The 27296-nt window shown below is 38.5% G+C and overlaps 4 protein-coding genes across 6 annotated transcripts; 2 read left to right on the top strand and 2 right to left on the bottom strand.

The window, feature by feature from the left end:
- Positions 1 to 2187: 2187 nt before the first annotated feature.
- On the bottom strand, positions 2188 to 12150 carry Cad96Ca (tyrosine kinase receptor Cad96Ca). The gene is made up of 9 exons (XM_086839455.1): positions 9906 to 12150; positions 8681 to 9445; positions 7193 to 7463; positions 6360 to 6448; positions 3462 to 3601; positions 3284 to 3389; positions 3071 to 3210; positions 2856 to 2997; positions 2188 to 2791 (listed from the first exon to the last, which is right to left on the bottom strand). Exons 1-9 carry the CDS (start codon positions 10236 to 10238, stop codon positions 2567 to 2569), a joined length of 2211 nt encoding a protein of 736 aa, XP_086695581.1. The 5' UTR covers positions 10239 to 12150; the 3' UTR covers positions 2188 to 2566.
- LOC110189029 (uncharacterized) lies at positions 4465 to 20845 on the top strand. 3 transcript variants are annotated; one of them, XM_020958993.2, is made up of 6 exons: positions 4465 to 4701; positions 16699 to 17092; positions 17153 to 17264; positions 17324 to 17463; positions 17784 to 19032; positions 19107 to 20845. In XM_020958993.2, the coding sequence occupies exons 2-6, from the start codon at positions 16762 to 16764 to the stop codon at positions 20218 to 20220; spliced, it is 2946 nt and encodes a 981-aa protein (XP_020814652.2). In that variant the 5' UTR covers positions 4465 to 4701; positions 16699 to 16761; the 3' UTR covers positions 20221 to 20845. The 3 variants fall into 3 exon arrangements, with proteins under 3 accessions (XP_020814652.2, XP_020814654.2, XP_086695580.1); XM_020958995.2 differs by lacking the exon at positions 4465 to 4701 and adding an exon at positions 14553 to 15122; XM_086839454.1 differs by lacking the exon at positions 4465 to 4701 and adding an exon at positions 14580 to 15129.
- Positions 20835 to 24007, bottom strand: Saysd1 (SAYSVFN motif domain containing 1). The gene is made up of 2 exons (XM_020958998.2): positions 21531 to 24007; positions 20835 to 21470 (listed from the first exon to the last, which is right to left on the bottom strand). The coding sequence occupies exons 1-2, from the start codon at positions 21672 to 21674 to the stop codon at positions 21075 to 21077; spliced, it is 540 nt and encodes a 179-aa protein (XP_020814657.2). The 5' UTR covers positions 21675 to 24007; the 3' UTR covers positions 20835 to 21074.
- On the top strand, positions 23930 to 26324 carry LOC110189034 (synaptic vesicle glycoprotein 2B). Its single transcript, XM_020959003.2, has 9 exons — positions 23930 to 24064; positions 24128 to 24289; positions 24432 to 24594; positions 24818 to 24939; positions 24999 to 25305; positions 25365 to 25472; positions 25542 to 25674; positions 25735 to 26146; positions 26214 to 26324. Exons 1-9 carry the CDS (start codon positions 23938 to 23940, stop codon positions 26246 to 26248), a joined length of 1569 nt encoding a protein of 522 aa, XP_020814662.2. The 5' UTR covers positions 23930 to 23937; the 3' UTR covers positions 26249 to 26324.
- The last annotated feature ends 972 nt before the right edge of the window (positions 26325 to 27296 follow it).

Here is a 27296-nt window from a genome sequence, read left to right as displayed (position 1 = left end):
AAGTATACGATTATGCTCAGTTATCTAACTTTGAACATCAATAAACAATGAATTGGAACTTCTGTCCCATCAACACCTTCATACTTTCTGGTTAGACTTGCCGCAGCAGACGATGTCACTTCGTTCCGGGGATGTTAGAACCAGTCCAGAAATCTTGTTCATGGTTGAGATGTTTTGTTTTGCAACCATAATTTTAATACTTTCACTATCGCTTCGATGTGAACATGATACCCCTATGAAGACTGAGGCGCGCGCGACCTCAGCGCCTCTATTTAATTTTCCTAGGAAAGAAAGTTGAAGAGCAAGTGGTGCGAATGCGCGGGAAGGAGTATCTATAGATTAATATAAAGCTGCCATAGGAACAGATCGGATGATTTATAGAGCTATGAGTAGTGATTAACTATGACCCGCAATTAACTTTGCCAGTAAGTAACTCCGGAGAATAAATATCTTCGACCGTAAGTAGCTATGATCAGTAAGTAACTATGACCAGTATGTATTTATGACCAGTAAGTATGTATGATCAGTAAATATCTATGAGCACTTAGCATGCATTATGATCAGTTACTAACTTTGAACACTAATAAACAATGACTTGCAACTTTTGTAACACAACACATTTCTGAGACTTGTCCGGCAGGAGTCACTTCGTTCCGGGGATGTTAGAACCAGTTGGGAATCATATGTACATAGTGAGAGATTTGTTTTGGAACAAATTAAGAGTAAGCTCATTGAATGAAACTATGGAGTTATTCTTCTATATAATTTCACTAGTATATAAGTCGGAGCATAGCGAATCGGTGGACTATATATCTGCGATAAGAACAATCGGAAAATATTAAGAAAAAATTTGATAATTTTTCCAGATTAAAACAGATTTTCATCAAATTTAACAACCATTATATATTAATGTAGAATTTTGCATAAAATTTTATGAAAATCGAGCTACTATATGATATTGATGGCATACAAAAAATCGTTAAAAATAGAGGAAAATGCAAACGCCGAATATAAAATGTATAAGTGAATGTCTTAACTTATATGGCCGAAGTTAGCTTCCTTGCTTGTTATTTATTAAATTGTCATTTAAGTAAACTAACTCATTCAATATTTTTTAAATTCGACTTTCATGATGCTGCAAATGTTTTCAAATTCGGACTCCTAATTGCTTTCGAAATTATTTAAAACAGACTTGCAAGCTTTTAATATTTACCTTTCTGCGCATGTCCTTTTACCAGACGAAAAGCTTCCTAAGAGCGACGTCTTTTAACAAATGCTTGTTTATTAATAAATACTATTAAATTATAGAAAATTTAATAAAATTTAACACATTTCCCTAAAGAGTGATTCAGATTGAATTTATATATAAACATATTTAATATAATAACAATTTTGATTATGTAAATCAGCTGATTGTTATGTTTTCAGCTCTCCTTAAGGTCCTTTCTCTCTTGCAGCATGACAACAAAAATATCTCTACCATTGGCAGACATATGGTTTCGCAATATTTTATATATGTTCCCGAACAACATAAGCACGTGCTCCATCAGAGCACACTCATGCGCCATGTGGTACCTGCTTGGGCTCGAAGAAGATATAAAAGCCTTCTTCCTTTTACCGGGCAATTAGTCTGTTGCTGTGCTCTGTCGGTAATATTTGCAATTCCCCTTAAAAAATAACTCGAATTTAAGTACCAAGAGCAATTTTCGTACATTTTGCGAACCCTTGAACCCTTTTTTACCAGCTCAGCCTTAAACCCGGTTAACTTTTTTCGATGCTAAGACCACTTGTTGCATTTTGGCTGATTTTGGGGGTATTTAAGTTGCCCAACTAAATCTGCAGCTAGAGCTACGTTAATACAAAAGTTTTTGCCATGGAGAAACTTTGGTTTGAGTTACGTTTCGCAGAGAATCGATATGTGTTCAATACGAGCATGCAATATCTTTTTGTGATGCATATCACGTAGAGAGTCTTTTAGGTATCAGCCTCGCTGGCATCATTTATGCACGTACTCTGTTTCCTTGGGCTGCTAACTTTGGTTTCACCACGGCTCCAAGTCTCTGTCACTGTCGACCATCAGAGTAAATGTAGAAATACGGCCAACGATTTTTAAGGTCTTTAGTTTGACTTATGAATAAGCATAACATTAGCGAGGACACACTAAGAAAAGTTGTCCCGCTTTAAGGATTTATAAAGTATAAGGTATATTTATTTAACAATAAAATATTATAAATTACAACTCTATACACACGATTGATAAATTAAAGTACATAATACAAATCCAATAAATAAAACTTGAACACATATCAAACATGATGCAGGCTCCATTATCTTACAAGTAAAAAGGAATTCAAAATGCATTCGAAACTGGATTAATTTTCACAACAATAATTTGGTATTTGGACTCATCTGATATCCAGGAAAATACAGTTTCTTTTTCGCTTTCTTTGCAATGGCAGTTAAGACCCTTCTCAGTTATTCAAATTCAAATATGGAACCAAGACTCGCGGTAGTCTTTTGGAGGTAATAAAGCTCTTGGGATTCAGTGCACGGAATGTCTGTTTGTCTACAGCTTCTCACCGCTAAGACTAACAATATTATAGTAATTGTGATCGGGAAAACGCTCCAACTCAATATAGTCCATTTCGGTGTGAAGAAGCTTGTCCAGCATTTGGATTATTTCCGCAAAAAGTGGCCTCTCCTGAGGATCATGCGACCAGCAATAGTACATAATGTTGTACAGCTCCCGACGACAGTGCTCCGGTTTCTCCAGACGATAGCCATCCCTCACCTATGAAGAGTGTAAAAAGTGCAAATAATTGAGTGATTCTAAACGGTCAAAAATCCAAACCAACCTTTCGCATAACATCCGCTGCCGATATACCAGGATATGGCGTCGAGCCCAGGGTCACAATCTCCCACATGAGTATCCCAAAACTCCAGATATCCGATTTAACAGAGAATATATTATCATACAGAGACTCCGTGGCCATCCATCTGTGCATTATAGACAGAATCAATTAATATTGTGCACTTATTTATATATATTCTATCTAAAAATCGGCATTACCTGATGGGCAGCTTGCCTTCGCTCTTCCTTTCGTAGATCTTTGAGGTGATCACATCTCGGGCAAAACCAAAGTCCGCCACCTTGCAAGTGTGATCGTCTGTGATTAGAATATTTCTGGCCGCCAGATCACGGTGAATAATCTATAATAATATTGGTATTTCATTATTGCTTATAAGTTAATTGTTTTAATTATTTATTTGTCTTTTCACTTACTCCACGTGATGTGAGGTATTCCATACCCTTGGCTACTTGGTACATAAAGGATGTCAAGTCGCAGGAAGTCAGAACATTTGACTTTCCATGGGTATTGCCATAGTGTCTATAAGAAATATAAGTAAAAAGTACAGAGATTAAAATACTGATTTAGTTTACTAATAATATCATTGCTTACCTTTCGGCACGTGAGCTGCGTAAATAGGTTTGTAATTTTCCTCGATTTACATACTCCAGAATCACAAATGTGGGATCTTTATCGGTGCAACAGCCCAAAAGACGAACCACATTGACATGGGGCTCTAAGGACTTCATTACCTGTAATTTAATTTCGGATTAATTAAGACCATAAGTAAAGTAATTTACTTAAAATATAAAGGGATAATTAATGCTTAATGGTATGAAATGATATAATATTTTCAAGATATCATTGCTTAAAGCATAATTAAACCCAACACCTTAAACATTTCTAATAAATAACCCTCCCTCCCTGAGCAATTTTCTAAAGAGATTTATTATTTACAGTCCAGAAATTCAAGTCTTTATTTATCTTTTCGGATACTGATTTTATTTACTGCGACATCAACTAGTAATCCAAAGTAGCTGCAATTCATTTCAGTTAATAACTTGGTCCTTTCGAATGGAGCGCCTCCGCCTCCACTCCTAATTCAATTCGAAAACTTTTAACTCCTTTCGGAGGAGCAACAAGGACCCGGTCATTTTGCAGGTCTCAGGCAAAAAAGGACCATGACTTGAAGGAATGAGTCTGGAATGTGAGGTAGCGGCCGTAGGCCATCCATAATTTTGCATTGTTCCAAAATTAAAGGGCAATTATTCTCGTTTCTGGGGTAATCCGCAGAACATGATATACTGCAGCCGCACATCGCTGCCGGTGTTTTCCGGACCAAGGACTCGGCACTACGGACAGCTCCGAACCAAATGCGACTTTAATGATGAGGGACGCGACCCGCACGGCAACCCTAGAGTGGCCCTTCAGAGTCAGAGTCAGAGTCAGATTCAGATTCAGGCCCAAAGATAGCCGGGGCCAGGGGGCAAGGTTGGAGGTTTTGTGAACTCCGAAAAGTCCAGTGCGCAGGTCGAGAGTGGGTAAAGCGAGAGAGTGTTATATAGTTGACCCTGCAGGCGAGAGGATGCTGCGGCTTGTCACTTTTTCTTTTTTTGGAGGCAGGAACAGCAACAGGAATCAGTTTGCTTCAAGGCGTCGGAGTACGCGGTCGTAAATCCAAGTCGAAAGGACTCTTGTTTCGGTGGCCGAAAAGCGATTTGCACGGTTTAGTTCGTAGTGTTTACAAACGAAAAAATCCTGCTGTCGAGTCCTGTGCAAGTGTCTTCCATAAATGCGATTCAGTGCAGCCAAATGCTGAACTTATTAGGCAGCCATCCACTTGCCAGCGGAGGTAATAATCCTGGCGGCCGCCACTCGGGACAGAAACAGAGACCGAGAGACAGGCAACGGAAAATGCTAATCGATATGGCAAATGGTCGTCGTATCATTACGGGATTACTTTCGGGGGATGGCGGCGACCTGTGAAATCCTGAGTGGTGTCCTTGGGCCAAATGAATGCAATACGTGGCCATTGGAGCAGCGGCACTCCATTGGCTTTGCCAGCCCAGAAGAGTATGCAAATTAAAGGCCATTCAAGGACCAGCCGTCACTCATACAAGCATATTTATTGATTCGCCACACGAAATGAAAACAAAGAAAAGCCTGTGGCTAAATCCCACACAGAAAATCATGTAAAGAAATCACACTCTTTAAAGCCAGGCCGGGATTTTTTGTTGTTTTCGGAGTTTGGCATATGTGTAAGGACTCGGGGCATTAAATATGCACGTTTGACACCGGAATACTTACAAGGGCATAAATGAATAATTTTGTCGCAGTATTTTTGGCGACCATAAATATGCAATAAGTCCCCGACATTATTCGAATTGGCATTTAACCCACATCGACGACCCACGTCCGAGGTTGCCTGCATTTCAGATATTCCTCTCAGGTCAGGTTCTATTTAAATATATTGCAACCGAAGGACATTTTACCTAATGCGATTACTGGATCCTTTTGAAATTTTTAAAGGGGAGGAAACAAAGCTAATTAGCAAACAACAAATATAATAAACTATAGAACAAGAAAAAGCAAAGAAAGCGCGAATGCAAGGGAAGAATGGGCAAGAGCAAACTTTAAATTAGAAAACTCTTGACAATTTTCGATGGCGGTGGGCAGTTACAGTGGGCACTTAAAGAAAGGATATATCATTCAAAAGGTTTTAGAAATTTAGAGAAAATTTACAATAATAGAATTTAGTTTTATCCTACAGGAAACTATAAAGGATAAATCTATAGAATTTCCTATGAAAGTTTCTAAAAAAAAATGGAAGTAAAGTGCATCATTTAGACTCTTCTTTTTACCACAAAAACACTCCCAATTTTGTGTAAACATATCCTTAATGAAACACTCATTGAGGAAACATTTTGCTTCAACTTGTAGGACAGACACATAAGTAGACTCTTTTACGTTTTCATTAAAAAGGCAAACATTAAATCCCAAACTCAAGGGCCAAAACGAGGGCCTGAGTCGCCGCCGTGCTGAAAGTCCGCAAGTCGCAATCGCAAGGAGTAGAAAAAGAAATTCTTTCAAAACTTTTCAGCATCGTTAATTTTCAATTTACAAAACTTTTTCATCTAACCAGAAAAACCAACTCACAAGATTTGCCCGCCAGCAGCCGAGAGGCGAGCGGCAAGTCCTCCTCGACTTGGAAGACTTTCTCGGAAGGTTTTGGGGGACAGAATCTCCCCTTAGAATAGGAATGGGAATGGGAATGGCAATGGCAACCAATTGAATGAAAAGTGACAGAGTGAAAGGCAACCGAGAAATTGTGCTCGCCAGAAAGAGCCAACTTGCAAGTCGTCGTCACTTTGCCAACTTTTTGGATGTAACGATTTTGCCGGTATTTTGCATACCCTTTACGGATGACTTAAGAAATTGTAAATGCTAATTTACAAGAATTGTGTTTTCGGTTTTTTTGTTTGCTTTTTTTATTGCCAGCATGCTACTTACCTCCAACTCGGAAAGCAGGTCCTTGCGATCAACTTCTGTGGCGCTCTCCTTGAGGGTCTTAACGGCCACAGTGGTGATGCCTTCAGTGTCTGTAAAAAGTAAACATAGGTATTGATATCAAATAAATCAATCAAAAGGTTGTACCAATTATAATTGATAAGTACATGAATAGTTAAGGTCCTTAGAGGATACCCATCCCAATTAAGTCCTCCTTCGATTGTCCAGTGCTCCTTGAGATATTTTTAGTTTTCAATATTCAAAGTGCTTACATAAATTCCTGTGCTCTGGTTTTTTTCCCCCACTACCTTCACTCTCCTCCTGTATATGCATAAATCCAGAATTCACTTGTCTCTCGTTTTGTATGTCCATTCTACGTGCTCATAAAAAAAGGGCTCGTATAGTGGAGCTCTCGAAGGGGGTTGGCAAATGTCCCTCCAACCAACCCCCTGATTGCACAATTTTCACCACCTGAGTACTTAAATGTGGGGCAACAACTGCTGCATATCACGAGCCAGTGGCTTTGTGAATCCCCGCTGATTGAATGCACAATCTGCTCCATTTAAAATTCCATTCTCAGTCATATCAAAATAGAGGAATATTAAATAGCACTGGTGAAAGGATGGAATTCGTAGATTATAGGGGTCTTATATGGATATGGAATTTCGTTATGGTTCATTAAAAGGCCAATAAAGGTGGAGAAAGCTAAAGAATGCAACTCAATTTTAAAATATTCAATAAACTAGCTGAAGTTAACTTCTGATAACTATTTAATATAGATTTCCCTTAAACTTTCCCTACAATATAATTTCCTATTTATTTCCCTCTAAACTTACCATTTATATTGGTGGCTTCACAACGCCAAACCTGTCCAAAGGCTCCCTCGCCCAGGATATTGAAGAACTTCAATCGGTATCTGGGGAATTCCCAGCGGTCACAGTTGGCCTCGTTGCCGGGGGCGCCATTTTCCAGGGCGCCGGAAGTGCCAGCACCTGCCACGCATCCTGGTCCCGTTGCGGAGCCCGGGATCTCACCTGTCCCAGCTATGGGCACTCCGGCGGTGGCATCTCCACCGCTGGTGACACCTGTTGATAACTGGGACGTTGCCTGTCGACGAGGGTATCCGACAGCGTGACATCGACATCGATATAGACATCGAAGGCGAACGGAAATGCCAGCAATGTTGATGTTTTTCGACGGGAACACATATGAAAAACACAAGATAAAACTCTTTGATTAGCTTGGATACCTATTTTTCCAGGTTGTCATTAAGTTAATAGACAGACTACGGATCAAGTGACACTTAAGCCGGGAAAAATATCTGCTTGTCAGGTAAAAATATCACAGGTACAATATAAATCACTTTGATTGTCCTTATTCAGACAAACATGGCTCACATGACACTTAATCCTGGGGAAAAGTTTGCTTTAACAGAATCTCTACAAAAGTTTCTTTCATGCAATTTGTGATGAATGTCAGGAAAACCCAAAAGTGATTAAAGGTTGTTATCTATTTAACCGAATTTTAAACCATTTCAAATTATAGTAAAAAGTTAGTTTTTTGTTAAAGCAAAATTTAGTTGCTAGCGATAACTACATTATACTATGCACATTAAATATTCCACAAAAGAATGGATAAAAACAAAGTCTAAAATTATGTTGAATGTGTATTATTTCCGCTGAAATAGCTTTCATAAATGATTTCATAATCATAACCTTTATCGGGTTAAATCCCCCGCGGATTTGTTGCCACTGTTTGTGACGCACAGAGCGAATGGAAAATTTAGCAAGTTTTTTTGTATCCGCTGTCAATGAATGAATGGAAATTGAAATGGAAATGGAAATGGAATGATAGGATGCCAATGTAACTCGCATTCCCGGCATTCATCCTGTGAATTTCCCATTCCGTGTCAGTATTCCGCCTGCATTGAGCTACTTTTTCCTGTCAATTACACTGCCGATGTTGGCCACTCTGGGTGTCAGGACGACAAGGACGATAGGAATAGCTCGGCGATGGCATTGAGTGCACCAACCTGAGACCTGAGAGACCGAGGTGGAAATCTGAGCTTGAGTAGCTGTCGATTAGGGACTCTGTTGGCTTCAAGCCTGAAATTGCTCCCAAAGGAGCCAAGGAATCGATATCTGCACCGAAGTCACAGAGAGTCTGTGAGTGCTTGGCTAATTTTAGGGAACACATTCTAAGGAGATCTTGTTCGAGAACATCATGCAAGAAATATAGAATAACAGAGGTTGTATCTACTTCTATCTTTGAATAGATTTTTCATGCTCGAAAGCTATATGTTTTTATGAATTAATTCCACTTACAATGCCCAACTGCTGATCCCGCTCCCAGGGAACATAACGATTGGCAAAGGCCACTGGTCCTTGCCACTGCTGCATCACCATCGAGTTGCGGCTGTCGTCGGTTAGCGTGCTGCTCAGCTGGCTGGGATTGGACTTCTTGGCCAGTTCCTCCTTCTCCTTGGACTTCTTGAGGGTCCTGCTGATGGCGCACAACCGTCGACGGCAGAGATACGCGAACAGGACCGCAGTGGCGGCTATGAAGCCGCCAATGGTCACCACAATGGGTATGGTTCCCGACTTGATGGAGAAGACGGTGATGGTGTTGTTACTGGGAGGAGCGGGTGGCTCTGTGGGGATTTGCTCGACCCTCGTCGAATTATTGCCAGTTATTGGCGTCAACTTGGTGCGGCTCTTTGGCGTGGTGCTGGAGCTTGTCTCGGGTGGCACCTCCGCCTCGCTGCCGCTGTGGTCAGGACCAGTGGGTAGTGATGGCGGCGGTGGGTAGTAGTTACCAAACTGTGGTGGCCCGAATATACCACCGCCACTCGAAGGGGGCACGGGGGGAAAGCGACTGTTGGGCAGTCCATTTCGAATGGACTGGACACCCGGCAACTGGTCGAAGCGGGGCAGGAACTGTGACATGTTGTGCACCACGTTCGAAATTGAGGTCTGCTGTCGGTAGCCGTAGCTGTTGTCCTTCTCGCCGAGGATATTGATGAAAACCTCATTCTTGGCCGTATATCGGCCATCGGTGACAGTTATGTAGATGAGAAAATTCTGACCAGCCTGCGCAGAAAATAAAAACAAAAAATAATTCAGGTTAAAAGTTCAGGAAAAGTTAGGCATGTAAAGCATTCTCAGCATTTTCATAACCTTGCAGGAGTAATATTTATTTATAACTTTGTATAACGATCAAGTTATTTAAACGAAGAGGAATAAATCGTTTAAACAGTTTTGTTTCTATATTACGACTTAAACAAAATTAACTGATTTCTCTTTATTTTATTCGAAATTGAACAAAGAAAATAAGCCTCAAAAGAAGTCACGTATCATGACTTTCAAAATGCCTTTAAAGTACAATCCATATTTGTATACCTTTATTTTCTTTTTGTGACACAAGCATAAAAAATCAAATTTGTATATAAAATTAATCATTTTTATAATTTTTCATATGTAATTAAAGTTTATATAACTACCTGCAAGATTATACAAATGTCTGCTGCTTTCTTTATTGCAATATTCTTACCCTTCCCGCCAGACTTTCGTTGAGATAGACAGTACCCTTTTTCGGATCAATGTGAAAGGGTATTTTTTCGGGTGTACTGGCACCACCTCCACTACCAGGGGGCGGAATGAAGCGAGGCTCAAGGCCGAATGTCAGATCATCACCATCGGCATCATCCGCCCGGACTTGATCGATTACCTGGCCGACTCTCTCCGTCTCTGATATCCGCCAGTTGCGGTCGCGAAGGTACAGAATTGGCGGAGCATTCTGCTCGTTGGCCTCAACTGAAAATATATTCACAAATGAATTAAAAACAAAGTATTTAAAATGCAGTTTTAAATGCATATGGCACATAACAACTGGTTGTTGTTAATAAGAAAGGTTTTCTGATGCACAATACCGGTTCTTAAAAGCTTTTAATATAAGTTTAACCAGTTTTCAAAATTTCATATATTTTTACAGATACATTTATTAAATAATTGATTATAAGGACCTTGGTCAGTCTACAATATTATTAATGATATAAAAAGGTGAAAATTAAATTAACCTACTACATTAAGTAAAGAATTATCGGGTTATCTCTCTGATTTACAAATTAAGTGAAGGCAATTTCATAAATATAAAATTTAATTCGACTATTCCTTAGGAATTGGTTCACAAAGAGTAGTTTTTTCTCTCATAAACTAAATTTAATAAAAATCCTATTACAATATAAAGGTTTATTCAATTTATATAATTAATTCAATAGTTATACATTTTAAATCATTTTTAGATTTCTTAAAAATATTAAACTGTTTTCTCGCTTTTATACTTAATAATAATCCAATATGTGATAATCTGACTTTTAATTGATTTCTAGTTAAAACCCATAACTTAAGATAACAAAGCTAAATATTCTTCTGACTTTTCCGTGGAAAATCCACCTACAAAACGTGACATCATTTAAGACCATAACATGTTTTATAATCCCCCCAAGTAACCGCTTATTAAATCCAGCCTACGACAGAGCGATAGAGCGATTAATTGGTTAAGACGACGACAAAGACAGCTTTGCATGCATTGCGATGGGCCAACAACAAGCAGTTGGCAGCCAAGTTCATTCAGAGATATGCTGGCGAGTGCCAGCTATTGACCCGGATGTCTGCCACTTGGTAGCTTCTGGCTGGCGTTTGAACCAATGCCAAAGGCACACACTCACAAAAGATACATTTGGGTGGCGGCCAGATTGCAGCATAGGAAAAACTATATTATTTCTTTGTAGTATGAAATATCAATCGGTTCATTGTACAGGGAGATGTCCGTGAAATATTCGCATATTCAGTTTATTTCTCAGCGCCTCATAAGTCAAGCATCATTCAATGGACCTAAGCGACGTGACGTGATAACCGGTTGCTGGTTGTGTTTGCACTTGTATCTCTGTATCTTTGTATCTTTGTATCTCTGCATCGCTGACGACCTTCAGATGCGAATGCGGAGAGCACACACATGTAACAAATATGTGTGTACGTATACGTGATGTGTGTTCTGCCACAGGAGCAGCAAACGGTGGCACTCACTCGTATTTTCCCAAAGACCCAAGCCAGAAGAGCCAGAAGAGCGATGCCGTCGGCGCGGCTTAACTGCGAATGCGAGAATGTTTTTTGCTCTGCAAACAGGTTTGAGACACGCTTTCGGGGCGGACTTAACTTTTTGGTCCGCGTGTGTAAGCTCATCCAGAGATATACACGGATTGGGCAAAACACGACTGAGATACATTATGACTGCCCGAAAAGATGTTTCGTTTCATTTAAATATTGCACAATATGCTGGCTTACGAGGCATGTGCGTGAACTTCAGCCTGAATGGCGGTCTTAATCAAGATTTTTAGTATAAGAATTGTTTATATACACGGTGTTTTGGTAAGAATATTATGATATGTTCTGAGTCTCGTGAGCATTTTCTCTTGAATTAACTAAGAATTAAAGGTTTTAAAAATAAGTAGAAAGAAAATTTAGCGTATAGTTCAACCTAAGCAACGTCTAATAATTTTTATTTTCTTTATAAAACTATAGATAAATCTTCAATAACTATCAATAAGCTCATTAGCTTTTTCTATAAATATATCATAAATGAACATTCTACGATGGTTTCCCTTATCAAAAGCTCAAGATCTCAAGATCTATTTCATAAATATTTACCCGAACCAAAAGTTCAATATACTCTTTTATTTTGACAACATATATTCGAATTTCTATGAATAAGTCAATAATGATTGAATCAATTTCCTGGCAATTAGTCGCTTAAAGAGTTCATACGCCTTCGGTAAAATGACACTTTATTTCTAGGGAAATATTCACGGTCAAGGCTGTAATATACTGAAGCTTAAAGAGCTCGAAGCTCGAAGAGCTCCATTTGTTTTTCTCGCCCACGGGGATCAATAGACCATTGTGGGACTTCAAGAGCAATTCGCATTGTTTTGTACTTATTTTGGTCAGCAATTACGCATATGTGTATTGTGTCATTAACGTAGTTTTGTCATCAAGATAGGCTTGGACTGTTGACCCGGTATTGTACCAATTTAACCTAATGCACTTTTCCCATTAGAACCTAATCGAGATGTCCCTCATATGGGGCTATTCCTTGTTTTATGCTCGAGGGTTCATAGATTTTAATTAAGATATGTGCGAGTAAAAAAACCCTTTTTAGTGTGCTCTTAATTTAAGAATAGGCCAAGGGCTCTTAATATATGTATATATTACCTTCTTGTGAAATCAGGGAACACCCTGCGATGGCCACCACAATGATGGGGAGCAGTAAGCTCCTTCCTCCCAAGTGATAAACCATTGCGCAATCAACCGCCTAAACGGCAGCCTGCCAGATGTCCGAGGACTGAGACAAGGTGATGAAATTTTAATTAAAAATGGCTGCGCATCGTGGTGAAATGAAATCAAATAACAAATATATTGTGGGTGGAGTTTTTTTTTTTTTTTGCAGCTGTCCTGCGAGTTTCCGCGACATGTATTTTAATTGGTATTAATGACAGACAACACGTAATTAAAGCGGCGAAACAAATTTTTCATCTCTAGTTTGGATGCCATTGTCCCGGAAATGTATCAACGAATATTATATATATATATAATATCACTCTTGATATAATGCCAATGAACCAGGATATGTCTGTGAAAATATTTGAGTGAAGGGCACACATCTCACACACTCTCAACTAAATGAAAATATAAGTTGAGACACTGAGCGTCATGAAGCGGGTCGGCATCGGCGATTTCTCTTTTTGACGTCTGTCGGGTGCATGGCGCAATAGCAAAACAAAAAACTGGGACCGATATACCCGTATATATCCACATATCTTTATACATATACAGCAGGGAACACTCTCTTAGCTTTGTGTTTATTTTAACAATTTATTAGGGATATAAAACTCAAGTCAGGGGCAAGCAGCACAACAGGTGTTAAAATTAGCAGCTAGATTATATAAATTATTTAAATTCGGGCTGCTTAAAGAGGTCACACTATTTTGGTAGCACATGAGTCACATCTACGCACATTTGAAAGGCTTAATAAGCTGCTGACTTTCCAGCCATTATAATTATTATTACTTTTATTTTAGGGTGGGATTTTTGCGCCGATGTTCACACGCATATATATATGAATATGAATATATATAGATTGTACACAAAGCCACGGAAACTGGTATCCAAAAACTTTCACGGGTTGCGTTTCGAGCGGCGATCCCCAAGCGGTACTTGGCTCAGTCGTTGCGTTTAACCACTCGGCGCACTGACAACTGAGGCTATAGTTATAGCCAAAGCTATAGATGGGATCGCCCAATCCACAAAGATCTCCCGGATACTCTCTCTTTCTTGGAGCCTCTCTCTCTCTCTCTCTCTCTCTTGGCGTCTTTCTCTCTCGCATAACGAAAAACTTGTTTTGCAAGCCAAAAGAAACGAACTTGAACTTGCTCTCTTGTGGATCGCATGCTCTCTCTCTCTGACTCTCTCACTGCGGCTTGTGGAACTTTAAATTATTTATTAATTGAATTATCAGTGACAAGCTCACACAAGTTTCATTCATTGTTTGTCAACAATATTATCAGTTTAAAAGTGACTGATAAGAAAGGTAGTCTAAAACTGAGAGTTAAAAGCATATTTATACACTTGCAGGTTAATTTAATTTTGGTCAGAAGCTTGAAACTCAGTAATGGACTCATTTCCGGTCCTATAAATCAATATTCTTTTTCAGAATTAACAACCGAATCGATCTAGCTATGTCCGGAACAAATTCATTGCTAAAATTATCAAGAATTAAAAACAATTTTTGAATTTTTTTTAATTGTAAATTGAGTATTTAGATTTATTAGCCTAATAAAAACTAACACATAAATACTTTCCAAATAAACATTAATGCTTTTTTGGCTTAGCTATGAGTTTTTTAAATGTTGGTGTATGAAGAAATTGTCATATAAAAAATACTTATAAATATTAATTCAAAAAATGCGAATTTTTTAAGCTTACTTATGATCGATTTCCGAGTCGGACCTATAATTTTTTATTTTATTCCTACAATTCATTCAATATAAATATAGTTTTTAAAATATTATTGTTAATATCCACTTAATATAAAATATTGTTCATAAATTCGTTTCAATTACTTACCATAAACAGTCCAGTTTAGTAACTTAAGCCCAAGCTTTTGTCTTGGGTTTCCCCCCCTTCATTTCCATGAAACAATAGAGCTTTGTCCAAAATACTGATTCACTAATCAAAGCGTTTATCTGTTTTGAGACCACAAACTATCATCGCGGTCGATTGCAGTAGCAGCGTCGCCCACGACAACGCCAAAGTAACAACCAAAACAAATCCACAAAGCTTTGCCAAAGCACCTTATTTACCCAAGTGCAGCATATTTATTTATTTGCCCCAAATGCAACGCCGCGTCACGTGGATTTCCCAAAAGACAAAACTAAAAAAAATCAAAAACAAAAACAACCGAAAAAAATCCATGAAAATCCATTCACAAGTCTTGGACATTTCAAAACCTGCCAAAAGTCACCGCCAAATGCGAGAAATAAAATAAAACAGAAAATAAATAAAAACCCAAAACCAGGCAAACTGAGCTCATAAAGCCAGTCGTCGATTGCTGACCGACTGGACTGGATGACAATTCTATTGGATAAACATAATAATTTTTAAATCGAAATATATTGCTTAAGCTTATGGATATCCAATTGAAGACATCGCAAAGGTACGAGGTATGAAAAAGAGATTCCTATTGCATCAATTACTCAATGATTGAGATTCGGGTTGCATTCGTGTTTCCGCATTTTGCTATATTTTCCACAGAATAGCTGAGTTTGTCTAAAAGTGTGTAAGCTCTGATTTCAGCACATATCAATTGTGTTTTCCCCCACACCGGAAAAGCGAAAAGCGAGTGAAGAGTGGAGAGCGCTTTTGTGTTTTAGTTTGCCAGATTCGGGCTAAGCCGTGGGTGTCCAATAAATTCATGAGCATATTTAATTTAAAGTGAACTACACTGGGAACTTTAGGTTTTAATTTAATAATATTACTCTAATATTATTTAATTCTCATGAAAATAAAATTAGCTTGCGAAGATCTTTAAAATTACTCAGTTGACAACTTAAGTAACACATAAAACCCCCAAAAGATGCTCCAAAATCGACAAGATAGTGTCATTTTTGAATCATAAACAATACAGCCATAAAAGTAGTGATAACTAAGCTGATAACCCACATGCTAGTCGATAAGGTCTGCTATATTCATTGGAACTGAATGGCACTGATAAGGCCTTTGGGTCAAACACGAATTCTACAAACCAAAACAACACCAAGAGCCAGTTGGTTCGCGTCTCTCACCCAGATAACTCGATGTGATTCCCGGGGTTTTTTATTTGCTAATTAAAAGCTCGCTTAACGCCACATACACATTTTCAATCTGTATTATATTATGTACTCGATGCAAGCAAAACAAAAATTGACTGCATTTCGCACTCAAAATTGAATGTATACAAAGTGAAGCTGTGCTTGAAACAGCAACAGGACTAAATAAATCAAATAGAAATGGATATATTCGGTTAAAGGACTCTGTTTATTTTAGTGCCTCATATTCAAATTTATGCTGTAGGAAATCTGAATATCACTTGCAGGTAATAAAGGCAGAAGACCCGCTGTCTACACAGTCTGGTCGAGATAGCTCTCAAGTGGCTCGGGCCACAAGATTCTGCCATAAATTACAGAAGGTGTTGGGGCCAACAATGCACAGTTCAGGCCCAGGCATCGAGTGCAGAAGTTTTCTATTTTCTATTTTCCATTTTCTATTTTCTATTTTTATTTTCGTTTTTGTAGGACAACTTTCATAGTTCGTTCGGTCTGCACATTGGTTTTTGGTCGCGCCACATAAATGGGCCGGAATTTGGCATTTTTGCAACGGTGCAATTTACTTGCAGCAGCATACATAAGGCTCTTTTCTATCTGTACTTGTGTACAAAAAACGTCGAGTGTGGAAATTGGTATATATGTATATATAGGCCCAGTACTATTACCCATGGTGTGAGTGCTTCTCCGTGGATTCAAAACCATGGCCCTTGTAAAATGAAGCCCGCCTTCTATTCACTCAGAGCAATAGCCCTGAAATAAATACCAATTTCTGCATAGTTGAACGTACAGCATAGCTGTAGTTTGGGGTTTCTTTCACCTCTTCTAAATCGAAAATCATAAAAGCTGGTATTGGGATTATAAATAAGCAATCTATCTGGCTAAGCTTATAATTATTATTTTAAAATGTGATGTTATCTCTCTTTTCAGGACCCACGATTACCCGTTACTTACATACGACAAGTTAACCCGGACTGAAATCTCTACTTAACGATGATTCAGATACTGACACATCGACCCAATTATAGTCCTCTCGTGGTGTTTATGCTCCTCCTCATAGACCACCGACTGATTATTATGGGTTCTAGTTTTCAAGTGCTGCAAAGCTCATCCGAAAAATACTTAAACTATGAACCGATGCAGGGAAAAGTGGAGGATCTGAAGCTGCCAGAGGATCGGGAATTGGTCGTCCGACTGCCATCAAACTCACTGCTCAAATATACGTCCTACAAGGATGTGTCCATTCTGCACTTTAATGTTCTGCAGGACACAAGGACTGCCTACTTCACCTTTAAAGCGTATGAGGATCCCAAAAGTGCCTTTCGTTAGTATAAAATAAATTAGAAATTATTTAGAATTTTATATAATTTATATTAATTTTTAGAACGCAAGTGCAAGCCCAAGGATGTTACGCTGCATCTGAAGGCCAGCAGTTATCCAGTAATAAGTCCGGAGAATATTACTTTTCCCAAGAACTTCTTCAGTTCAGATCAGAGGTAAATATAAAGGAAAGGATCGCATAATTATGTAGTTATTTTAAATGATTTTCTTACAGATTTAAGGTGTATGACCTGCAGTTCCTCTCCGATGAGAAGCAGCAGCAAATCACCATCGAGGCACCTCACATTGGCAACTGGTTTGCAGTGGCATTTGTGAGTTGGTCGGATCCCAATAATGATCGAATTGAGCAACAAGGTAATATAGTTTCAAATAAGGAGAGTTATCTTAAGCAAATTCCAAATATTCATAACTTATGATTCTAATTCATTTTAAATACATTTCAGTCAACTTCAGCTAAGATACATCATACCAATAATGGTTAATATCTGTGAAGTTTTGTGAAGCATATTTAATTTCCACTTGTTTTTTCAATTGTTCATTTATCATTTAGAATTATATTTTAAAATTAAATATAAAATGTGTCTAAAAGTGAGGCAATTGATTTCACACCTATAAATATAAATAAAGATGCTTATTTTTCTTTAAATATTTATGTAAAACATTTTTATTCACAGGACTCGCCGCCTCATGCGACACATTGCTGTTTGCCGAGATGTCCGTGAGCCGTTTCCGTCCCATAATTTTAAATAGCGACCAGGAGCATCAGGCCAATCTAACGAGCCATGTCCTATCCGTTAATAAAACTAGAAAAGTGGATGCAAATCTCAAAGAAGTTGGCGGTGACAATACCTCTAGGCCGTTACGATCCCTGCCACCTAAGCAACAGAAACTGAAACATCCGGAATTGAACAATTTTACTGATAATACGGATCAGAGTAAACCTGCTCCCATCCAGAATTCCACGGAAAACCACAATGGTACCATAACACACACCGCAAACAATGAGATCATCTATCGATTCTATGTTCCCGACGAGATTGGCGATGCCGCGGCTCGGATTGCCTTTAATCAAATCTGCGATGAGTGTCCGGAGGTGGGTTTCCATGTCCGGGCCAATGGATATCCGCTGGGAGGCACAGATCAGGGTCATGGGACCATCATTAGGGCAAACCAAACCGATGAGATTTCCATACCCTTTGGGGTGCAACCCAACACTTGGCACTATGCAGCTCTGGGATTTGCCACAAATGAGAGCGTGGCCAATTTTAGTGTATCCTATACCCTGCAAATTGATTACAACGCCTCCAAGATTGTGTTCAGGAAACCCAGAGATGGCAATGATGATAGCTTTAACAGCAGCACCAGTTCAAACATTAGTTCCAGTTCCAGCTCCATACCCAATGCCTGGACACCAACTCCCTTCCGAGGGATGAACTTTTACTCGCTGCTGCGACAAACCTACCGCGAGTTCTTCATGTTCGACTACGATCTCCGACCGGATGTCAATGGCACGGTGCCTGTCACATTCAATCTCACGGCCCAGACCCACTCGGGCTTCGCCTTTGACGTGGGTGAAGTGTATGACATCGGTGGAACCCTTACCTTTGCCCTTTCCATGCAGGAGGAGCACCGGGCCAGCTTGAAGATGGCTCCGCCCACGCAGCCGCCAGATCTGGGTGGCATCCTGGCTGAACGCTTGATCGGAGATCCCAAAGAGGCGGTGGTGCCGGTGGGTAAGACCTTAGTGGCCTCTGGCAATCAGAGCATGCAGATTGTGGTGTGCATGCAGCTGGGTGAGCCGGGGGAGCCCACCTGGCCGGACAAGTGTCTCTACGGGCAGAAACTGAAGCAGGCCTCCATCATTGTCAATCACACCGAAAGCATGGGAGTCATTCACGTGCCCTTTCCAGAGAGTGGACGATGGTGAGTTTATCTTTTAATTAATAGAAAAATTCATAGAAATATTTAATTAAATAATTATAATTTACCTATAAAAGGTACGTTACCATGGGCCTGTTTTGTCATGGAGCCGAAACAGCTCGGGTAACTATCATGGAGAGTGTCAAGGAGTTCATAAGGAAGCACCAGGATCTGCTGGAGGACATGCGACCGCCTTGCGACTGCGCAGCTGGCTTACCCCGCTTCTCGGCCTGCCTCAAGGACTTGGATTGCCTTGCGGCAATGAACGAACCTGAGACACTAAAGATTAAGGAGTGCATGATGGACTCCAAGTGCACTACCGAATTCCGCCAGATGACACGACTGTTCGAAGAGCACCACAAGGCGGCGATGGAGCAGCATGTGGGCACAGACAATTGCAACACCTCGGTGGTGTTCACCGTATCCTCCAGTCCTTGTGTGGCCGGTAGATGTGGTCGCTTTGGGCGCTGCTATCACTACATGTCCGGCGGTTTCGTCTTCTCCACATGCGTCTGCTCCAAGGGCTACCGGGGCTGGGATTGCACGGAGGACTCACAAGTGCCCACCAGCATGTCCATCCTACTGGCCACACTACTACTTACGCTGAGCAATCTGCTCTTCTTTCCCAGCATCTATATGGCGGTGAAGCGGCGCTACTACACCGAGGGCGTCATCTACTTCTTCGCCATGTTCTTCTCGATTTTCTACCATGCCTGCGACGCCGGCGAGGACGAGTATAGCTTCTGCCTGGTGAAGATTGGGGTCCTGCAGTTCTGTGACTTCTACTGCGGTCTGCTGAGCATCTGGGTGACTCTGGTGGCCATGGCCCATGTCCGCTCGGATTTTGTCTCGCTTCTGCATATGTTCGGGGCGATTCTCCTGGCCTTTGGCACGGAGCTAAATAAGCAGAGTTTATGGGTCTTTCTGGCCCCGGCATTGACGGGGATCTGCCTGATCTCCACTAGCTGGGGTCTGCGTTGTGCCAAGTCCCGGAAACTGTTTCCCTCGCGTCGTTACCTCTCCGTCTGGCTGCCTTTTGGGTTAACCTTGGTGGTCGCCGGCCTTGTATGCTACGCCTTCCTGCAGACCAAGCAAAACTACCACATCGTGCACTCCATCTGGCACATGGTAATGGCACTAAGCATCCTGTGCCTCCTGCCCTCGAGAAAGACCTTCCTGCCGAAGTGCTAGCACGCGGAGAGCAGTTCTCAGACCAGGGAGCTCCTGCTAACTGATCAGGAGTTCCACATGTGAGAGGAGGAGGACCCTTAGCTTTCGCAAACACGTTACAGGACCTAGAACCGTAGATATAAAACCTATTCTAGATTGTACAGTACGTAATAAATACTCGTAGATATAGTTGGATAAATGAGAATAATGGAGCACTGAAAGTTCACTAACACTATGGATGAAAAAACTATATGGATACAGATACTTGATCGTTACTACGTTTGGTTACGCATCATCAGCCACATGAAGCTATCACTATGATTTATTATTTATGGAGTACACTATTTCAACAGCCTTACTAAATTTAATGAAACGCACGCATGGAAATGTGTATCCCATAACCGAAGGTGTACATAGATACTTGTTGTTAAATAAATCGCAGACTGTAAGAATAGTTAATAAATAGAACGTACTATAAAATACCATATGCACTAATTTAAACAGAATCAATGTATTGAAATTCTCATTGAGGCAATTGAAGTGGTAGCCTAAGACTTCAATTTATTTTTCGTTGTGGAAAAAGGTTTAGAATAAATTAATGAATTTATACTTTACCAATAAATGTTTCGATTGTCTTACTGTTTAAGAACGAGTTTAATTGGTCATTTAAAAAGCAGAATTAGAGGAATATTTAATGGGAATTTACACTTTCAAGAGACCTAAAGGTTTCTGTATAAAGCTTTTGAGATATAATCACAAGTACATTTAACACATTTCTCCTGCTGTTCACTCTTCCCCTTATCAAGAGTTATTTATATTAAATTTTTTAGTTTATATTAATTTATCTAAATTACATTTTAAATGGTAAGGCCCCCCTATCGAACACTGCCTGAACCATAGCGTATTTCCCTTTCAAATTGCTCTGCCTTCAGGGTGCCATCGATGCTCTCACAATTCTTGTTGAAGACACTATAGGCACTCATCTCGTTGCGATTCCTGGGACCTGTCCTGGTATTGAAATATATTCCAAACAGAGCGGAAAACATGAGGAAGACCAGTCCGAACTTCAGTTCAATTGCTATCACATAGAGGGTGACCCAGAACAGAAAGTAAACACCCCAGAGGGTGTACTTAAGGGCATTGTTTTCTTTGTGATGGTGCTCTGTAGATCTGGAGGTACTTTCCTCTGGCATTAATTCATTTTCACTGGAGAAAGCAGCCTCATCAGGGGATTCTCCAGCTGTATCCTGGGCCTTGGTTGTGGCTGGCGCCTAAAATTGTTATATATTTACAATATTTTCTAGCATATGTATGTCTTGTTTTCCACTTACCTGTTGTACCTCGATGGTGGTATCTTTGTTGGCTCCTGTGCCCAACATCCAGAAGCGGCGTAGTTTCGTCTTGAAGTTGTCAACGGTCTCCTGCCTTCGCTTCTGAAGGCGATATTGTCGCAGCTGCTCTTGAAAGTCAGCCATAAATTTCTGCTTAAAATGATTTTTGGTGAAAATATAAATAAACTAAACTAGACGTGTCAACATCATATCGATAAGGTCACTGCTGGGTCAGTTATCGATATATAGTACAGTCTATGCTCAATTCAGTGAATAATTAGAGCCAATAAATGTAATATAAATATTTAATAATTAAATATATAAATTTTTTAATAATATATACTCTAATAATTAAAATTTAAATAATGTTGTTTATATTATAAAAGTAATGGAAAGTAAAAATATGCAAATATGTATCAAGTTGGCTTGATATATTTCTTATAAACCAGTTAAGGTTTATTAAGTATGGCATGGAGTGTATACTAATTATTGGTTTATAAGTAACTATCTCATATTTTTTAAATCATTTTCAATCTTTTGTTTAATTTAAAATTTACAAAGTTTTATTAGATTTCGAATATAAATATCTTAATCTATAAAATAAATTTCTTTGAGGTTTTACTGTATTAAAAATGCGATATACTCAGCTATCGATATTTTTTATACTGCATTGAAGGTATTCTTTATTTTTGAATCAACTTTAATCATACTATAATATTTGTAAGTTATTTAATGTTTATTTGATTATTTTTAAAAGTTAACTATTGCCAATATCTTATATATAATAAATAACTCTTTAAGTATTGTTTAACTTTTCTGTTATTATGTACGAAGATTTTTAAATCTATATAAAAACTAAGCTCTAGAATTCAGATAATATTTCTTTTAATACCCTTATAAAGTATCATAATATTAGTAATAATATATTACCTTTAAAATCATATATTTTCTTAATCAAATTTAATTTTTTCGAATTTTTTTTAGGGGTTACATGGTAAATTTATCCAAAATTGGGGATCATTTTACATTTTTTTAATTTTAAATGTAGTGTGCAGATTTATTAATCTGATAAAAACTAACACAGGAAAGCTTTCCAAATTAAAATGAACTATTTTTTGGTTTAGTTATTAAACCTAAATTAAAAAAAAAAAAATTTATAAAAAACGATAATTATTGGTTCACAGAATGCTTAAAAGGCATATTAAATTATACACGTTTACGCAAAACTGTAAATAAACTTAGTAAACTTATAAATTAACGGATTAAACGATATCTAATTCCCTTTAATAAAATTATGTGACTAAAGTAAGCAACCAAATAACTTCTTTTATTTAAAAATGAAGTTAAAAAGGAAAGTATTGCATCGACCCAAATCGAACTGATTTATTTAGCTTGAATTTAATCATTCTTCCACTTAATTATGACTCAACTTTCCGCAAAGATGTAGCAAGTTCTCTATGTAAATGGCAATAGGGTCGCTTGAAGGTGCTGCCTCCTCGTACGTCAACTTCCTCGCAAATAAACAGATAGTTATGTCGACATGTGGCTCCCGGATTTATATCCGTAAGCTCCAAGTGGCATACCGTTTTCACACTCTTAATTACCATAAACATTAGAGGGTAAACAATCAAACATAATAATTTTTGTGAAAGAACTACCGTTAGTAATCCATCCACACTTAATTGCATTCATTAACAATTACTGCCCTGCGGTAGTATCACTGTTTAACACAAAAAGTGTTTGCTTTGGGATTTGCGAACTAGTAATTTTCAAAATTACTTTTATAATTTTTATGAGCAATAAATTTTATTTAAAAAAGTATGATAACATTTTTTTGGTATGCTACTATAATAATTATATGCTGCCCTCATTTTGGGTAGATAGTCAAAAAGGCAAGACCAATTAAAATTATTACCTTGATCTCTAGCTACTATTCTTATTTGATTTTATATATTAAGAAACTATTTTTATTTTTTAGATAATTATCAAGTATGATAGAATTTGTTAAATAGTGTCATTACACGCGAATTTATGGCAGCACCTGGTCGCATACCTGGCTGACGACGAGCAGTGACAACGGCAACCTTTGCATTATTTGCTCTAATGAATTGAAAAAACGGAATAAATGAGACAGGTGTAATGGGCGAGGGGGAGGCTCTTCGCTTTTTTTTAAGATTCTCAGTCGCAGCAAATGAGTGATACACTTTGATAAATAAACAGAATATCATCTAGACCCTCAAGTATCTTTATTGTTCCATCTGATAACCCAACCTCTAGGGGCGTCCTCAGTCACAGCCACTGCTTTTATACCCACTACAACTCCGGTTCCTCTTCAGTTTTAGTTTGTCGCAGGTTCGGGAATGCCGGAAAATTGAAAGTTCTTGACTAAAATCTAAAAGTGATCACAATGAGTGCGGAATTAGGCCGACAAGATGATGTTGAGCGATCGACATCGAAAGCGATCGCAGCAAAAAGTTCTGAAAATAGCGAGCAAAATGCAGGCCATGAATACGAGGATGTGCTTCAATTAATCGGTACTGTAATGGTTCTTAATTAATTGTTAACCTAAATAATTAACTAGTGTAAATCCAATTAAGGATTCGGTCGAGTACAATGGATCGTGCTTCTAGCCGCAGGACTCCTTCTCATGATGGTCATCAACGAGACCATGGGCATGTCCTATATCACCATTGTATCTCAGTGCGATTTCGAAATGAATTCAATGGATAAAGCAATCATGAGTGCTGCCAGTTTTATAGGTGAGTTTGCAGTTTTTTTTGCGCCTTTAGCATTATTTTTTTAATCTTGATCAGCATCAGATTTTATCTTTCACGTTTCACGTTTAACATTTTCATGCTTATAAATTTCACGCGTGATTTCCACTATATTTTTTTATTGCAGGAATATTCTGCTCATCTTATTTTTGGGGCTACCTGAGTGACACTGTTGGTCGGAGGCCAGTATTGATATATACCACGATCGCTGGAAATGTGCTTTCCTTGTGCTCTACAGTAATTCCCAATTACTGGCTATATGTGTTCCTTCGTTTTGGTGTGGGATTTTTGTAAGTAAAGCCACGTGATTTAAGAGTTTATAAAACTACTAGATTTTAATTATATTTGCAATAAAAACTGTTATCAGTGTAAAGTACTTTATTATTATATATAGTAAGCAATTAAGCCGGTTTCTAACTGAACACAAACCAAATAGAACCGCTTTTTTCTAATCTCTATATTATGAACTTAATTTAATAACACTTTTAATTATATATTTAATCCATTTAATAGCATTGCTGGAGCTTCATCAACTACCTATGCCTATCTTGGCGAATTTTTCACTCCCAAACATCGGCCTATTGCCATTAATTATGCCAGTCTCTTTGTGGGAATTTCCACTGTTTATGTCCCGGGTAATTATTTACTTAGTTCTTCCGTAAACATTTACAATATACTTAATACGAAATTACAGCCACCGCTTGGCTGATATTATCAATGAACTGGAACGTGAACATTACGGATGACTTCTCTTTTCGTCCTTGGCGTTTGTTGACCATTTGTTACATGCTTCCGGGAATTATTGGAACAATAATGCTATGGACCCTTCCTGAGAGTCCTAAGATCCTGATGTCCTTGCATAAGACCGATGAAGCCTTTGCAGCTGTCGACTGGATTGCAGTTAAGAATTCCGGCAAACACTTGCATGAATTCAAAGTGCAAAAATTGAAAACTGAAGCATCAGCTGATGGAGAAAATATATTACTTGTATCCAAGTCTGCGTAAGTTTTAATACATATTTCGTTAATAAGATATTAATATATTATATTGATATATTTAGCATTGCCACCATCAAGAAAATGTGGAAGGAAACTTTGCCGCTGCTAAAGAGACCGCATCTCGTCAACTTTGTTATTAGCTGCACCATTATGTGTGGCTTGTTCTTCAGGCAAGTATTTAAAAAATATTTCTTATTTTTTATAACTATTTTTATATAAAACATTTATCTTATAAATAGCTCTTCGGGTATGGGTCTTTGGTATCCTGAAATACAAAATCGATTGGGTATGAATCAAGCTGAAGATTCAATGACCGTTTGTGAAGTTATAGACGCTTCAATAGATCAAATGGAAGCAAATGCAGCTAATAAGGTAAGTCTCCTCTAATTTTATTTATCATTCTATAAGTATTTATTTCTTCTTAATTCACAGACTTGTGTTGACACAATCAACACCAAGAGTTACGTAGACACGATTACCTATGGATCGGCCTTAATTGTGGGATATATACTAATGGGATTAGTGCTGAAGGCCATCGGTCGCAAAGCCTCGATTTTCATTGGCCTGGGTTTGTCTGGCGCATGTGCAATCATCTTGATATTCATCAAGGACGAAGTGGCCATTGTTGTGTGCTTTTGCCTGTACTTGGTCCTGCCAGGACTTTGCGTTTCGATAGTGAGTGGAGCTGTCGTGGATCTCGTTCCGACTCACCTCCGGGGAAAAGCGGTCTGCATATGCCTGATGCTGGGACGAACTGGAAGCGTTTTTGGGAGCAATATCATCGGTGTTCTCTTGGATTCGTATTGCTCGGTGACCTTTGGGGTATTTTCTGGATTCGTTTTGGGTGAGTAATCTGATAATCAAGTTATGAAGAATTTATTTTTTACTATCTGTACTTTTATTTTTGATAGTTTGCGCTGGCCTGACATTGCTGTTACCCATATAAGAGTATTATTAAGTAATTAATTATTAAGTTTAACTTATGTACCTTTTAAATAAATATAATGTTAAATATACGAAAACTAACAATGGAAGCTAATTTCGGGGAGCGGAAGTGTGTATTCCGTTGCAGTTCCCCATAGGATTATGGGCTCGAATACGGAGTATATTATATATAAGCAATTGATGAGTTAATCTCAATTTAGAAAGCTTCTCTGTGTTGATGTTTATGAGAAAACTACCATATTGGGCTCAATTATTAAAAAAAGCTATACATTTTATGATCAGATCTACTCGGCTGTATATGCTGATCAAGAATATATATTATTTAAATGGTGGCAAACAAGTCCTTCACTGGGTTTCACGTTGTTGACTTAAATTGTAATACACTTTAAGGGGATAATAATGTAGCAAAAGTATGGCGCCAAAATCAGGGCCAATCTTAAAAGTATCATAAGGTATAAAAGTATCATAAGTTAGGGTCAGTTTTTACACTAAACTTAGGGTAAGAAATCAAAGATCGTAAGTAATCTATAATTAAGTAAGGATGTTAACTTTAAGTATACGGTATCCATAGTACAAATTTCTTAATCACTTTAGATTAAAATAAAACAATGGTTAAGACTTACCGAAGACACACAGATATCTATTTTCGCCATTTTTTCATTCCTTCCGGTGTAGAGTTATGTTCTCGGCGACTCCAATCAGGCTTTTCATCGTATCATCTTCCTGGTTATCCATTTGTTCTGCATTGGCCACGTAATATTTTCGAGGTCGTAGGGTAATCACTATCACTCCCACTATCACTATAGATGTTAACACTGGTAGGGCCACGGACAGACTGAGGCCGGAGCGGCGGCCGGTGCCTGTATTTATAGTCCCAGAGTATAGAGAATAGCAGAGAGAGTGCGAGCGAGTGCGAGAGCGTAAAAGAGAAAGAGTAACCTCTAGAGAAAGCCAGAGAAAGGGACAGGAGGAAATTTCCAGAGTAACAGAGATAGTTAGGCTTACACTCAACGATCATTTCTATGATATATACTATATATACTATATTA

Source organism: Drosophila serrata, unplaced genomic scaffold (assembly GCF_035046125.1).
Source record: "Drosophila serrata isolate PLE 108 unplaced genomic scaffold, ASM3504612v1 contig_376, whole genome shotgun sequence".
In the NCBI taxonomy this organism is placed as follows: domain Eukaryota; kingdom Metazoa; phylum Arthropoda; class Insecta; order Diptera; family Drosophilidae; genus Drosophila; species Drosophila serrata.
The sequence above is the reverse complement of the archived record's forward strand: the minus strand, read 5'-3'. Positions and strand labels throughout refer to the sequence as shown.

Bases quoted from the DNA above. Each gene is read 5' to 3' on its own strand.
- Saysd1 (XM_020958998.2), bottom strand. From the start codon at position 21,674: ATGGCTGACTTTCAAGAGCAGCTGCGACAATATCGCCTTCAGAAGCGA. The intron at 21,471-21,530 runs GTAAGTGGAAAA...TAACAATTTTAG, and splicing joins CCACCATCGAGGTACAACAG to GCGCCAGCCACAACCAAGGC.
- LOC110189029 (XM_020958993.2), top strand. From the start codon at position 16,762: ATGATTCAGATACTGACACATCGACCCAATTATAGTCCTCTCGTGGTG. The intron at 17,093-17,152 runs GTTAGTATAAAA...ATTAATTTTTAG, and splicing joins GGATCCCAAAAGTGCCTTTC to AACGCAAGTGCAAGCCCAAG. The intron at 17,464-17,783 runs GTAATATAGTTT...TTTTATTCACAG, and splicing joins TGATCGAATTGAGCAACAAG to GACTCGCCGCCTCATGCGAC.
- Cad96Ca (XM_086839455.1), bottom strand. From the start codon at position 10,238: ATGTGCCATATGCATTTAAAACTGCATTTTAAATACTTTGTTTTTAAT. The intron at 3,602-6,359 runs GTAAGTAGCATG...ATTAAATTACAG, and splicing joins ACCTGCTTTCCGAGTTGGAG to GTAATGAAGTCCTTAGAGCC. The intron at 2,792-2,855 runs GTTGGTTTGGAT...CACTCTTCATAG, and splicing joins CAGCGGATGTTATGCGAAAG to GTGAGGGATGGCTATCGTCT.
- LOC110189034 (XM_020959003.2), top strand. From the start codon at position 23,938: ATGAGTGCGGAATTAGGCCGACAAGATGATGTTGAGCGATCGACATCG. The intron at 24,940-24,998 runs GTAATTATTTAC...ACGAAATTACAG, and splicing joins TTCCACTGTTTATGTCCCGG to CCACCGCTTGGCTGATATTA. The intron at 25,306-25,364 runs GTAAGTTTTAAT...TGATATATTTAG, and splicing joins TTACTTGTATCCAAGTCTGC to CATTGCCACCATCAAGAAAA.